At 48.3% G+C, this 12,048-nt stretch overlaps 1 protein-coding gene across 6 annotated transcripts in view; it reads left to right on the forward strand.

Annotated features, from left to right (window-relative positions):
- The window catches only part of LOC115080765, a 133,636-nt gene that overhangs the window by 17,282 nt on the left and 104,306 nt on the right, over nucleotides 1-12,048 (forward strand). For all 6 annotated transcript variants that reach the window (XM_029585159.1, XM_029585160.1, XM_029585158.1 and 3 more), the window contains 2 exons: nucleotides 736-1,822; nucleotides 10,962-11,054. In XM_029585159.1, the coding sequence (XP_029441019.1) occupies nucleotides 736-1,822; nucleotides 10,962-11,054 (1,180 nt within the window). The remainder of the gene's footprint in view (nucleotides 1-735; nucleotides 1,823-10,961; nucleotides 11,055-12,048) is intronic.

Genomic DNA, 12,048 nt, shown 5'->3' on the forward strand with positions numbered 1-12,048 from the left:
TGTTTCGGATATCAAATCATATGTTAGAGATTCGCTCATCTTATTCTACAATTAAATGAATTATCCAGTGTCCGACGATGGAGAACGATTGATGGCTGGTGACAGGTGATATACAGTCACTATACACCAGCATTCCTCAGGTATCAGCTTGTCAGATTGTTGAAGTAAAACGAGCAGAATCTGACATGAGGAATGAGATCAAGGATCGTTGGATGCAGTCGGCCACTATAGAACTTACACGCAGTTCAAATTTGAAAATCAAGTTTTCCCATAAATAAAAGATGCTGGGCTTGATGGACCCTTGGCCTGGCCCAGTGTGGCAGTTCTTATGTTAGTCTGAGGATGTTTTGGGCATAATAACTGTGACGACAACTTGAGTGTCCATGATGGCCACACTACGTGTTCAGATACTTAGGGGTCATGGTTATAGTAATTTCTTGAATCTGATAACACAAGTGTTGAAATGATGAGAGACTGCGATGCTCATGACTATAGGGTGAGATGAAGTTGTGGTCCATGGAATGAAGGGATATTGGTGGAATTGTCATAGATGTTTTCGGTGTTGGTGAGTTCATTGATGACTTATGATTTGAGTTTTGCCACAAAACTGACCCTGGTGTTTAGAATTGAGAGGAGCGGCGTTGATCATGCTTAGGCTAGGTCATGAGAAACTTGGAGCGGGCAGCAAAGAGACATTCCAATTCATTGTTTTTCTATTGTCCATTTATTTTTCAGCAAAAACTGTCCAGCTTTCGTCCAGCTGAAACTGTCTCCTGAGGAGGACAAGCTGATTGTCGCCGGCACCAGCCTCCATCACAACCATGACTTGCCGGATATGGACGTCCCGCTTCAAAATAAGAGATGCAGAGTGACGTATCCCGCTCGCCTCCCTGCACAAATGGCCAATGACATCTCGTGGAAGTTCCTGGACCCGAGTGACTTGAAAAAGCTCCTAGGATTACGCTCTGCTGTGTTTGAGGAGCGGACCCAGATCCTGGAGGAGTTGGACTCCCTCTTTGACGCCGATCCTGATGTAAAAGTCAAGTTGGTGTTTTTGGAGGGCAAACTTCTGATCAAGAGCATCTTCCTTATGACCTCCAACATGCAGGATGTTGCCCAGAAATTTCCTGAGCACCTCTACGTGGACTTCATCCCTTCTTTCAGCCCAGGGTTTGATTTCTACATGGTCTTTTGTGAAGAAGTGGGCCTGGCATGGAAGGTGTGTGCCTACTGCTTTGTGAAAAAAGACGCGGCAGATACTTTGAGGTTCATCATGGTCTCCATTTTGCAAAGCATCCCCACCTTGAAAATCCAGGTCAAACAAATATTGGTAAATCCTGAAATCCTAGATACCCTCGATCTGCAAGCCCTCATACCCTATACCTCCGTGAGATACTGCCTGCCGCTGGTTTTGGAGGTTTTGTACCGCAAACTTTCTCACCTGGCGCCCACAGCCGAGGTCCAGGTGAAGAACATTCTGCACAACCTGGCTCACACGCTATCGCCCAAGGTCTATGACTGGTACCTAAACGAGTTGAAGGCTGCGTGTCCCCCGGAGGTCTTCCAGTACTACCATGAGACCTGGCACCCGCGCAGGAAACTCTGGCTGAATAAAGAGAACAGCACGCGAGCTGCCGAGAACACCATAGGCGTCTCTACGCGTGCCACGCACCAGGCCCTCCTGGACCGGGTGGGCAGCTCTCCCTCCCTGCACCACTGCCTTCAAGTGGTTCTCAGTGACAGCAAACCAGTGTTGACCGTCACCACATCTTCTCAGGAGTTTACTTCCAGACCACAAGTGATTCCATCAGTCGTGCTAGAGGTAAAATCTCCTTTATCCCACCCAGTAAGATGCAGAGCTGATTACATTTTTGCCAGGTCTGGACACCAGTAGGAGTACTGGTTTTTAAAAATGATGGAGGGTAAGTTTCTAGTCTTGAAGGTGAAACGGACTGTTGAGAATCTAGTTGATAGGTGCCAATGTATGGATTTGTTCTGATGTGTTCCTAACATAGTGCTGAATAATTCCATTCCTTGAAGAAAAAAAAAAGTGTCTGGTTTTTCGGGATATCCACAATGAATATGCATGAGAGAGTACTGAGAAAAAGTTTGTGAACCCCCTAGCATAGTCTGTATTTTAGCCCCATTTATACTCTGAGCTGGATTAGATCCTAATCTAAACTTTGATAAGATAGAAAGATATCTCCATTTGAATAAATAACTGGTGAAAAGGATGTATTTTGATTATTCAGTAAAAAGATTCAAGAATAAGTATCCTTGTCTGGAAATAGTATGGGAACCCTTCATATAGTACTTGATGGCCCCTCATTGAGCAGCAATAACGTCACCTAAATGTTTGCTGTAACTGATGATCAGTCTTTCACATTGCCCTGGAATAATTTTGGTTCGTTCTTCCAAACAGAACTGTTTCAATGCTGCACATTTGAGGGCCTCTGTGTATGAGCAGCTCGCTTCGGGTCTCTCCACAACATTTCAATAGGGTGTAGGCCAAGACTTTTTGGCTTGACGAATCCAAAACACGAACAGGCAGATACTGTTAAAAAGTGCGGGAAAGCCGGCGCTCCGTGTTGAGCGCCCAGGCACCTCTCCTGGGTGCCGATTCTCTATTCAAATGAGGGGTCGCGCTAATAACTGACAATAGGGCGTCCCTAGCGCCTCCTTGTTAGCGGTAGAGGTGGCTGTCAGCGGGTCCCGACAACCGACGTTCTTTTTTACCGGCGTTGTTTTTTCTAACCCACTGACTGGCGGGCAGTTTTTTGTTTTTTTTTTCCTCTGACTTAATATTTTCCGGGCAGGCGTTAATTTCTGAGAGTAAAATGTGCGGCTTGGCATTTGCATGTGATGAGCGCTATTAGTTTTCGGGGGTTGGCCGTGCATTTTCGACGCACTGTTACCCCTTACAGTATAAGGCTGAGCACACCGTACTGTATTAGCCTGAAAACCTCTTCTTCAGACATTCTGTAGTTCAGGGTTGTTGTCTTGATGCATGGCCTGTTTTTGCCTTGGCTTCGGACTATGGACCTGACCTTCTCCGTCTCGAATTTTCTGATTGTAAAGCAGACTTCATGATTCCCGCAGTGATGGCAAGCCATTCAGGTCCCGATGTAGAAAAGCAGCCCCATACCACGTTAACTTCCACCACCAGGCCTGACAGGCAGGATGAGGTCCTTACTTTTGTGATTGTGCCCAAGACGTTCAATATTGGATTAATCTTTCCCGAAAGCATTATTCAGACGTCTTGAGGATGACCCAGATTCTCTATGGCAAATCTTAGGCAGGCAGCAGTGTTCTTTTTCAGAGAGCTGTGGTTTCCTTCTAGCTTATCCATCCACGATCAGCGTTCAGTTTATTCCTTATGGCTAATGCATTGAACCCTCAGGTCGATCAAAACTTGTATTGTTGCAAGTCGCTTTATCAGGATCTTTCTAAGGTGATTATTAAGCATCAGCAGTTATTACAAAATGCTGTAGCAAAGCTACTTATTGGTGCAAAGAAATATATGGCAGATGAAATTTTAATGTGGACAAGTGCAAGGTGATGCGCACAGGGGGGAAAAAACTGTAGCTGCCCAATGTTAGGTTCCATATTAAAAGTCCCCAACCCTTTTCTGCTTGGTATGTTTATTTTCTGCTTGGTATGTTTATCTCAGCAATAAAAGTGTTAATAAAAAAAAAAAAAGTCCCCAACCCAGGGGAAGGGATCTTTTGTGTCATTGTGGACAATACGTTGAAATCCTTGGCTCAGTGTGCAGTAGAAGTCAAAACAGCAAACAAAATGTTAGAAATTATTAGGAAGGGAATGGAGAATAAAATGGCGAATGTCATAATGCCCCTATATCGCTCCATGCTGCGACTGCACCCAGAATACTGTGTGCAAGTCTGATTGCTACGTCTCAGTAAAGATATAGCAGAACTAGAAAAGGCACAGAGAAGGGCAGTTAGAATGATAAAGGGGATGGAACGGATCCCTTATGAGAAAAAGTTAGAGGTTAGGCCTCTGCAGCTTGGAGAAGAGTTGGCTGAAAGGAGATCTCATAGAGGTCTAGAAAACAGGTAAATGCAAATCAGTTGTTTACGCTTCCAAGAAATAAAAAGACTAGGGGATACTCCTGGAAGTTCCTAAATAGCACATTTAAAACAAATCGGAGAAAATAGTTTTTCACTCAACACACAGTTAACTCATTGCCAGAGGAAGTGGTAAAGGCTGTTTTTTACCTGGGTTTTGCCTGGGTTTTGCCCTCCCCCTCTAGCAGATAGAGACAGAGATGTTTTTAAAACAAAACTCCGCCTTATATAGGAGAGAGCCACCTATAGTCCGGAAGTATTACTCTGTCTCCAAGCAGATGGTGGAAGTGCAGAACCTACAGTCTGGTCAGGATCTTAATTTTGGGGATAGTTAGTCAGATTAGTTGATAGTTTTTGATTTTTCTGATTGAAGTTAGGAGGTTGTCTCTTTAAAAAAGAGAGACAGGTGTTTCTTTCCTGTGGTCAGCCTCCCAGAGGGTCGGCAGGCTCTGAGAGGGCCATCCCCTGCTGGTTTGAGGCGGCTGCCAACGAGGGTTGAGGACCCTATTTCTAATCTTGGGCAGCGTGGGTGCGATACCGGGGAGTCCGGCTCACTCCACCCAGGGAGATCAGCACCTTGGACCGCTTCGGGCAAGTCTCGATTTAAAAAAAAAAAAAAAAAAAAAAAAGTTTGTTTTTCTTTCGGTTTGACCAGGCCGTCTGTCCCCTTCTCTCTCTCATTGCGCGGAGGGGAGGGGTTCGCTGCGTTGTTTGCTCTCGGGGGGGGGGGGCTTAAAATTTGATTTTTTTTTTTTTTATTTTTAGTTTTGTGTTTCTGGCCGGCTCCCCCAATGCTGCGGTCGGCCCGTGCGAGGCTCTCACGTGAGGGCCTGTGCTCAGAGTGTTTATCGGGGGGGGGCGAAGGATCCTCTGGTGCAGGAAAAGCCAAAAAAAAAAAAAAGTGCAAAAAAAGCAGAGCACCGCGAGTCTCCTCGGGGGCAGCAGGGGCTGCTCAGCCTGCACAAGATCCCTTCCAATTCAGCGCGGTAACAGAGGCCATTTTACAGTTGTTCCGCGCTGCTACTCGGGCTGCCATGGAGGAGGGGTCTTTTCCTCCTCAGCCGAGGCTCCCTGATGACAGGGAATCATTACAGCCGGCTTCTCCTGGCACGGAGGTCAGTCCTGAGGGGACGTCTGATAACCTCCTCCGAGTCCTCCTTCATCGTTTGTTTGTTTTTTTTACATAAGGCGTTTAAAGCAAAGAAAGCAGGGAAGCTGCAGGAAGGAGGGAAGTTTGAGTCCCTAGGGCCTAAGGCCCGGGCTCGCAAGCGCGTGAAAGCTCATAAGGGTGCGGGGCCAATTAAAACCTAAGCGTCCCCTCCGCACTAGGGGTCAGCCGGAGGATATGGATTCTTCTAGGCTGGACACCGATGCCGGGGATCCGGATTCCCAACCCCTAAGGTGGTACGCCTTTTTCGCAAGGAGGAATTGGCTCCCCTTATTCCAGCTATTCTTACTGAACTGGGTATAGACGTCCCTCCTGAGGAATCCAAACTCGGTAAGATGGATCCTGTGTTATTGGGTCTGAGGGGCCCTGCTACATCTTTTCCGTTCCATTTCTCGGCTACGGATTTGTTGTTCCGGGAATGGGATACTCCGGATCTCGGTTTAGAAGTCAGTAAGGCCATGGATAAGCTGTATCCTCTGCCAGAGGAGGCCTTGGAGGTGCTGCGGGTCCCTAAGGATAGATGCAGCTGTCACCAAGAAGACCCATGATTCCCGTCACAGGAGCGACTGCACTCAAGGACTTACAGGACAGAAAGTTGGAGGTGCGGCTTAAAAGGATTTTTGAGGTCTCCGCCATGGGAGTTTGGGCCTCAATTTGCAGTAATTTTGCTATGAGAGCGGGGCTCCGCTGGGTACATCAATTGCAAGCCAACGCGGGCTTCTCGGATGAGGAAGCGGCCCAGGCAAACTGTTTGGAATCCTCAGTGGCTCACTGCGCTGATGCCTTCCACGACCTCTTGCGGACGTCAGCCAGGTCCATGGTATCGGCGGTCTGCGCCCGGAGGCTCTTGTGGTTACGAAATTGGTCGGCAGACGTGTCCTCTAAGGCTCAACTGGGCTCCTTGCCTTTTAAGGGTAAGCTGCTGTTTGGAAAGGTCTTGGAAGATATGATTCAGTCCCTGGGAGATAATAAGGTGCATCGGTTACCGGAGGACAGACCTCGGTCGAGAGGTTCTTTTTCGTCTCTGGCCAGATTTAGAGGGAATCGGCGGTACCGGCCAACGAAGGCGCCCTCCTCTTCCTGTTGTTCTACCCCTGCGAAGCAGCAGGCCTGGTCCCAGCCGTTTAGGGACCGAAGATTTGGCAGACCTGGGTCGGCTCAGCCTCCCCCAGGATCCAAGTCTTCTCAATGAAGGGGAGCCGGTCCACTCCTCGGTGCTGGCGGTAGGGGGCAGACTGTCCCTGTTTTTCGAGGAGTGGGCCAAGGTGACTACAGATCAGTGGGTGCTGTCAGTGATAAAACAGGCTACGCTTTAGATTTTGCACAGAGGCCCCGAGATCGGTTTCTCGTCTCCCCCTGCGGGTATGCCACAAAGCGGGCAGCGGTGTGGGAGACGTTGCAGCGGCTTCTGCAGTTACGAGCCATCGTCCCAGTTCCTCCAGAGGCACAAAGAAAGGGGCGCTACTCCATTTACTTCATGCTGTCAAAGAAAGAAGGTTCCTTTCATCCCATCCTAGACCTCAAGAACATGAACAAGTGTCAAAAGGTTCCTCGCTTTCGCATGGAGACTCTACGGTCGGTCATTGCTTCGGTAAGAAAAGGAGAATTTCTGGCATTGCTGGATCTTACGGAAGTGTACCTTCACATAGGCATCCGTCCAGACCTCCAAAGATTTCTTCGGTTCTGCGTGTTGGGCCAGCATTTCCAATTTCGGGCTCTACCCTTTGGTCTGGCCACCACACCCAGGACATTCACCAAAGTTTTGGTGGTGGTAGCGGCTCATCTCCGGCGGGAAGGTTTTCTAGTCCATCCTTATGTGGACGACTGGGTGAGTCGGGTGAATTCAGTCTCTCTGGCCAGGGACGTGATTCACAGGGTACTTCAGCTTCTTCAGTCGCTGGGCTGGGTGGTCAACCTCTCCAAGAGCAGGCTCATACCCTCTCAGTCCTTGGAGTATTTGGGAGCCCTTTTCGACACTCAGCAGGGGCAAGTTTTTCTTACCACGGAGTGCATCTCCAAGTTACGAGGCCAGGTGAGAGGCTTGCTGCTTAAGAGTACTCCCAGGGTCTGAGATTATCTACAGGTTCTCGGGTTCATGAATTCAACATTAGAGCTGGTGCCCTGGGCCTTTGCTCATATGCGGCCTTTGCAGTACGCGTTACTGTCCCGTTGGAACCTTGTATCAGAACTATTCCTTCTACCTCTGCCACTAACGGAAGCGGCGCTGGTCAGTCTAGCGTGGTGGCTGGTGACGGACAATCTACCCCGGGGGGTTCCTCTGGAGGTGCCCAAATGGACAGTGGTCACCACGGACGCCAGTCTCTCCAGCTGGGGAGCAGTGTGCAAGAGGAGGTCGGTACAGGGTCTGTGGTCTCCCGAGGAATCTCTGTGGTCGATCAATCGGTTGGAGACCCAGGCAGTACGGTTAGCGTTACAAGCATTCTGCCCTCTTCTGCAAGGGAGAGTAATCCACGTGTTGTCGGCCAATGCGACCACGGTGGCATACATCAACCCCCAAGGAGGAACCAGGAGCCACCCTGTGGCCTTGGAAACGAGTCAGTTGATCAGCTGGATGGAACAACATTTAGTCAGCATCACGGTGTCTCACATTGCAGGTGTGGACAATGTGCATCATCTCGATCCCAGAGAATGGGAGTTGGCGGACGAGGCCTTTGATTGCATTTGCGTAGCTTGGGGCAAACCCAGCATGGATCCCATGGCAACATTTCAGAACACTAAGGCCCCGAGGTTCTACGCTCATCAATGAGAGACAAGGGTGGAAGGGGTAGATGCCCTGGTTCTACCCTGGCCCATCAACATGCTTCTGTACATATTCCCACCTTGGCCGTTGATCGGCAGAGTTTTCCGACGGATAGAGCGTCATCCGGCGCGAGTAATTTTAGTAGCGCCGGAATGGCCGAGGCACCCTTAGTTTGCAGACCTTCTCAATCTAGCGGTGGCAGGTCCGCTACGGTTTCCAGGGATTCCGGATCTACTTCACCAAGGACCCGTTTGTTTGGAAGAAGTCGATCGCTTCTGTCTAGCGGCATGGCTTTTGAACGGCGCTGCCTAAGTCGCAAGGGTTATTCTCCTGCGGTAGTTTCCACTCTCCTCCGGTCACGTAAAACGCATCTGGATGTAGCTTGTTTCCCCCCACCCCCCGTTTACATCCCTTGTTCCTCCTTACACAGGAAATGTTATGCTAATAATTGCATATGATAAATTCTCCAGCTGAATTTCAGCTACCTTATGTTATTCTTTTAGGTCTCGCTACTTAATTGTCTTTCGCTGATTATTTTCTATACCCTCCAATGTATTCGTTTTGAAATCTTTCCTTTCTTCCAACGCCCATGTTTATGCTCCCTTGTTTAATGTAACTTTATCTTCTATGTAGTTGTTCATTGGTTCTCCCCCAGTTCCATTGTAAACCAGTACGATAAGACCTGGTCTTGAGCATCGGTATATTAAAAGAATTTAAATAAAATAAATAAATAAGCAGTTGCTTACTGCCTTGTGTGCTGCGCCCTTTGAACCTTTAAAGAGGGCGACACTGAAGGATCTTACTTTGAAGGTGATTTTTCTGGTCGCCATTACTTTGGCTCGTAGAGTGTCGGAACTCCAAGCTCTTTCCTGCAGGGAACCCTTTTTAAGGATCTCAGGTTCGGGAGTTTTTTTACGGACGGTTCCTTCTTTTCTGCCGAAGGTGGTGTCTTCCTTTCATGTCAATCAATCAGTGGAGCTTCCAACCTTCGGGGATTTGGATCGATCAGTTCCTTTGTCTGGGGAATTGCGGAAGCTGGATGTTCGCAGGGTGTTACTGCAGTATTTGGAGGTCACTAATGAGTTTCGGATATCGGGCCATCTTTTTGTACTATGGAATGGTCCTCGTCACGGTCACATGGCTTCAAAAGCTACTATTGCTCAATGGCTGAAAGAGGCTATCAGCTCGGCTTATTTGCTACAGGGTAGATCTCTCCCAGTTGGGCTCCGGGCTCACTCTACTAGGTTGCAAGCGGCATCCTGGGCGGAGTGTCACTTGGTTTCTCCACAAGAGATTTGTAGGGCGGCTACGTGGAAGTCACTCCATACTTTCACATGACATTACAGATTGAATGTGCAAGCTGCGGAGTCGGGAGGATTTGGAGAAGGTGTGCTGCAAGCGGGCTTCTCTGGATCCCATCCCAGGTAAGAACAGCTATGGTACATCCCAGCACTCTGGACTGATCCAGGAACGTACAGGGAAAGGAAAATTAGTTTCTTACCTGATAATTTTCATTCCTGTAGTACCACGGATCAGTCCAGAGTCCCGCCCGAACAGAATCCTGCAAGTGGGGGAGAGACCGCTCGTTTTTTTTTCTGCAGAGATTTGATTTGATTATCCTCGAGTGGTTCTACTGGTTCAGATCTTAGAGGGGTTCAGTGACCCGATTGTAATTCTTTTTTCTAAGTTCGAGAGTTAGTGTATATAGTTATGGTATCTTATGGGAGCCATCATGCTTTGACATTACGTAATACTGCCGGACTGTAGGTGGCACTCTCCTATATAAGGCGGAGTTTTGTTTTAAAAACATCTCTGTTTCCATCTGCTGGAGGGGAGGCAAAACCCAGCAGTCTGGACTGATCCGTGGTACTACAGGAACAAAAATTATCAGGTAAGAAACTAATTTTCTTTTAGCGTAGCTGGGTTTAAAAAAAAAAAAGGTTTGGACAAGCTCCTGGAGGAGAAGTCTATAAACCATTCTTAAGGTGGACTTGGGGAAAACCTCTGCATATTCCTCAGCATAATCTATCTTGTCATTCTCATTATTGTATGTGGGGTAAACAAACTTTATCTCAGCATTGTATGTGCATGCACGGCCTCCACTGTGTACACTGTACATATTTATTGTGGACATCCTGGTTTGTATCCCCCTGGGGAAATGGAATTGCCAACCAGTGCTTTGAGGCATCAGAAAGGAGCTTGGCAATTTGCATGATCGTTTTGTCACATTCAGTCCTCTGCACAGTTCACCAATTGTGATTTTCCAACAGTTCGGTAACTAATCTGACATTTCAACTCTACAAATTCTCCTGCTTATCAATGCCAGAAAGACCGTTGAATCTAATCTGTGAACTCCTCAGACCCAATTCCACTTCCCTTTCTCTTAACTCGAAATAAATGGGTAATGATTTGCCAGAAAAGGGATGCGAAGCATAGACAGTACCTCTTTTTCTAATCAGAATAAAAGGTATAATTTTACAGACTTACCCTGTGCGCTCTTAGGATTCTCTGCAGGCCGCTGTGTCTTTTCTAACGCCACCATAAGAATTATCCAGAGGGAAGGCTGGACCTGAGTTTCTGCGACCACATCGGTCTCTTCTGAAGAAGGGATCTACATGGGCTCAGAAGTTCGATACAATATCAGTGTTGGGTAATTTATGTGGGGTCAATCGAAGGTATGGCTACTAGAGCTCTGCATTGTGTCCTTACTAACAAGGCTTGGGCTACCTGAAGGTGGTGTCTGGCCAGTGTGGTGGACCACTACTTCAGTAGTCTTGGTGATGTTTGACTCAAGCCGTTGTACGTTGGCCCAGTAACGGAGGCAAGGCCACGTGCATGCTACGTCCTTAGACCCTGACTGTATTTACATTTGGTAAAAGAGCAAGCTTGATTTGTAAAGTAAGGAACTTTGTAGGAAATCCTTTTTTTTGCTGTGTTTTCCCCTCAGACAGATGCCACGGTGGCTTCTCCAGAGGAAGAGGAGAAAGACGAGAAGAGCTTGTCTCAACTACCTGGCGATTCGCAGTCTTCGGAAAATCCGGTACTGTAGCGAGGGAACTGGGCTGCTCTTAGGGCTCCAGAGTTTCTTGCAAGATCTCTGCCTAGGCTCCAGCTCTAAGGGCCAACCCGGTTTGGCAGTGCTGTTAAAATAGCCAGGGATTGCTCTTTCAGTGCCATCTGGTTGGCTGAAGTGCATCCTTGGAGATGCATAGTGGTCTGCATCTACCAACTATGCCCTGAAAAAGGAGCAAGGGTCCATGACAGTTCTATGTGCTTCGGCCTGGTCATTCATTTCTCTTCCCTGAAGGCTTGTGATGGGCCTTCCCTTTGGACTGTTCCAGGTCTCTGTCTCCCCCCCCCCCCCCCCCCCCCCCCCATTTCCTTTTTTTTCTGCAGTCAGGATATTGCAGAATTCACCGCCTGCAGATGGAAGCTCAGACCTTGTCTTTTGGAGACGAAACTACTGTTCAATTGGATTCTCGCTGCTACTAAATTTCTCCCAAATACATTTGTGTGCTGCTGAGTACTGTAGCAGGCATAAACCTTACTTGTAAGCCAGGGACGTTTGAGCAGGATCTCAAACTTAGAGCTAAAGAGAGCTGCTTTCTCGAGTTCAAAGTTCTCCGTCCTCTAGCTCAGATCCCTGGCTGATACTTTCCCCCAGCCTCTGGCTTCCACCCGTTTCAGGCTAAGTTCCTGTAACTTAGTGTGTTTAAGTGGCACACACGGAGGCAGTGAGCACCCGCAACATTATGCAGTCTCCGTGCAGTGGTCCCCTCCAGAGCGCCCCACTCACGTAAGAGCTGTCTTTTGTGGTACTTCTGTCGACTGCGTGAGCCAGCACTTCCTTTCTGTCTCACGTTTTTCTGCAGCCTCCTCCCTGTTTGCTTCTGTCTCGTGGGCATGGGAGGCGTCCTGGCCCACTCCACCCGCAGGGCTTTTCCCACCTTGTACTTTTCACCGCCTTTATGCTGCTTGTAACTCTTTTTAAGGGGCGCCTGTTGCCGTCTCTGCCTCCTGGTTCTCCCCAGCTG

Source organism: Rhinatrema bivittatum, chromosome 19 (genome assembly GCF_901001135.1).
Source record: "Rhinatrema bivittatum chromosome 19, aRhiBiv1.1, whole genome shotgun sequence".
In the NCBI taxonomy this organism is placed as follows: domain Eukaryota; kingdom Metazoa; phylum Chordata; class Amphibia; order Gymnophiona; family Rhinatrematidae; genus Rhinatrema; species Rhinatrema bivittatum.